This window comes from Oratosquilla oratoria, chromosome 29 (genome assembly GCF_046742065.1).
Source record: "Oratosquilla oratoria isolate Oo_2021 chromosome 29, ASM4674206v1, whole genome shotgun sequence".
Classification (NCBI taxonomy): Eukaryota; Metazoa; Arthropoda; class Malacostraca; order Stomatopoda; family Squillidae; genus Oratosquilla; species Oratosquilla oratoria.
The window spans coordinates 2,057,501-2,060,000 of NC_134805.1; the positions used below are offsets into that span (position 1 = coordinate 2,057,501).

Sequence of the window (2,500 nt, forward strand, 5' to 3'; positions counted from 1 at the left end):
TGGAGAAGCTGGCAGAAGCCGAGGTAACTTCAGGAGTACACTCCTTACCCCAGACCTGAAGAAGGCTGCTAAAGAACTTCGAGAAAGGGAAGAGATAATCGTCCGTAAAGGAGATAAAGCAGCAGTGTACGTCATCATGGATAAGACCTCCTACCTAGAGAAGATGGACACGATCCTGGAGAACCCTGCAAAATTCCAGCGCCTACAAAAAGATCCCAGTGATGCTTTGAAGAAAAAGATCAACAGCCTCATCCAACAAGCTAATAGAACTACCAAACACTTTAACAAAGCAGTAGGAGATTTTAGACCTGGATACAGCTATGGGACTGTAAAAACCCATAACCCAGGTAACCCCCTTAGACTTATCATAGCCCAAATCACCACTCCTACCTACTATGTTGCCAAAAAGCTGAACAGTCTCTTAACTCCGTATGTCCCCACAGGCCGTTCAGTTTCTTCCGTGACAGAATTCATTGACCTTCTGCGGACTGCACCACCTTGTCAAGACGTAGCTTCCCTGGACGTGGAATCCCTTTTTACCAATGTTCCAGTAGACGAGACCATCAACTTCATTTTAGACCGAGTCTACAGAAGCGACAAGCCTGTTATTGACAACCCCGAACACGTCTTAAAGTCTTTGCTGGAAACCTGTACTAGGGAAGCCCCGTTCCTCTCTCACGGTGGAGAACTTTTCAGGCAGGTTGATGGTGTAGCTATGGGTTCCCCACTCGGGGTCCTCTTTGCTAATATGTACATGGCCTACGTTGAGGAGAAGACTTTTCACCATCGACCTCCTCCAGGAATTAATGCCAGGTATATAGACGACATTTTTATCACCACCAGTTCACAAGAAGACGTCAATAGCCTGATTTCTACATTTCAAGATAACTCCTGCCTGGCTTTCACACACGAGCAAAGCGTAGAAGGACACCTTCCCTTCCTCGACTTAGACATCAGCAAAGAGAGAAAGGGTTTCAACACCAAAGTCTACACCAAAGACACCAATATAGGCCGTTGCCTTAATGCTCGTGGTGAATGCCCTGCAGCTTATAAGAGATCAGTAGCTGCAGCATACGTCAACAGAGCTCTGACACATTGTAGGGGTTGGAGGGAGACACATAGGGAACTCGACCGGATCAGACAACTCCTTACCAACAACGGATTTCCCGACCGTATGATCGAAGGTGTTATCAAGAAGAAACTTGATCAGTATGCCACACCAGCCCAGGCCCCAAATCAGATCAACAATGAAATCACCATTTACCACCAGAATCACTTTCACAGCCATTATAAGGAAGAGTGTGATGCCATTAAAGGCATCATAAGAGGAGTTTTCCCCACAGACGCAGACACAACAATCAACATAAAAATTTACTGTAAGCCAAACCTGACTAAGTCCCTAGTTATGAGAAACAACACAACACCAAAAATCCCGATGGAAGCCTCTATCAATGTAGTTTATAATTTTTGTTGCCAGGAGGGCCGCTGTGATGGCTCCTTTTCCTACATCGGTAGAACCTCCACCACACTAAGAAGACGTCTCCAATACCACCGAAACCAAGGCTCTATCTTCCAACACTTCATTGACCACCACGACATGAAGCCACCACTTGACACATTAGTACACAATACAATTATACTCCACAAAGAAACAAATTTCAAAAGACTGCAGATTGCTGAAGCTGTTGCTATTACTACTCAGTGGCCCTCCATCAATGTACAGCAAGCTGCAGATTTCATCCTCCCTTCAGCCCGCCCCCAGGAACATAATGCCCAACAAAAACGACAAGATCAAGGTGCATCCGAACACCTACTAGAACGATACCTTTACCAAAACCCTCAGCAACATCAAAATTCCCAGCCCACAGGACCCCAAACCAGAAGTCGAGCGAGACTTTCCTCCACAAGCTCCGGAATAAGACTGATGTCCTTCCCTACCTCTTCCAGTGACCTCACCCAGGGCCCCCTTCCGACTTCGCCCGTTCCTCCAAGTGACCTCCCCCAGAGACTCCTGTTGTCCTCGCCTTATACTAGTAACCTCACCCAGAGAGTTCTCTTGACATCTCCTTCTAGTGTCGTCACCCACAAACTTCTTCCTCCAGTGACCTCTCTCAAAAATTGCGATGACCTCTCCCAATACCCTTACCATCCTGCTTTTTAAGGACTGACAGTCGGTCAGAGACCATTATCAGTTGCTTCATCTTCGTCTTTAGAATACCTAGTAAACCTTGGAATTTATAGTTCTTATCACCCTGAAGAAGCCTCCGTGAGAGGCGAAAAGACTTAAGTTTTCGGTGTTTGTGTCAACAGCTTTTGTACTCTTACATTGTGTCATTATAACCATTGGCATTCAGCAGCGCCTTTTACTGCACCCTCTACCCATGATTTTGAAATCATGAATGATTATGTTTACACTTTGAACTGTGAAGACAAAAAATTATTCTTCAAACTAAAGAATTTGAATCTTATGATAGCCAAAGCTATTAGCGCAGTTGACTTC

At 45.4% G+C, this 2,500-nt stretch overlaps 1 protein-coding gene across 1 annotated transcript in view; it reads left to right on the forward strand.

Annotated features, from left to right (window-relative positions):
- Nucleotides 1-2,500, forward strand: part of LOC143040568 (uncharacterized) — a 13,192-nt gene that overhangs the window by 5,915 nt on the left and 4,777 nt on the right. Inside the window, exons 2-3 of the mRNA XM_076211646.1 lie at nt 1-956; nt 1,047-1,209. The exon at nt 1-956 is cut by the window's left edge and continues 136 nt beyond it. Of these exons, the coding sequence (XP_076067761.1) occupies nt 1-956; nt 1,047-1,209 (1,119 nt within the window). The remainder of the gene's footprint in view (nt 957-1,046; nt 1,210-2,500) is intronic.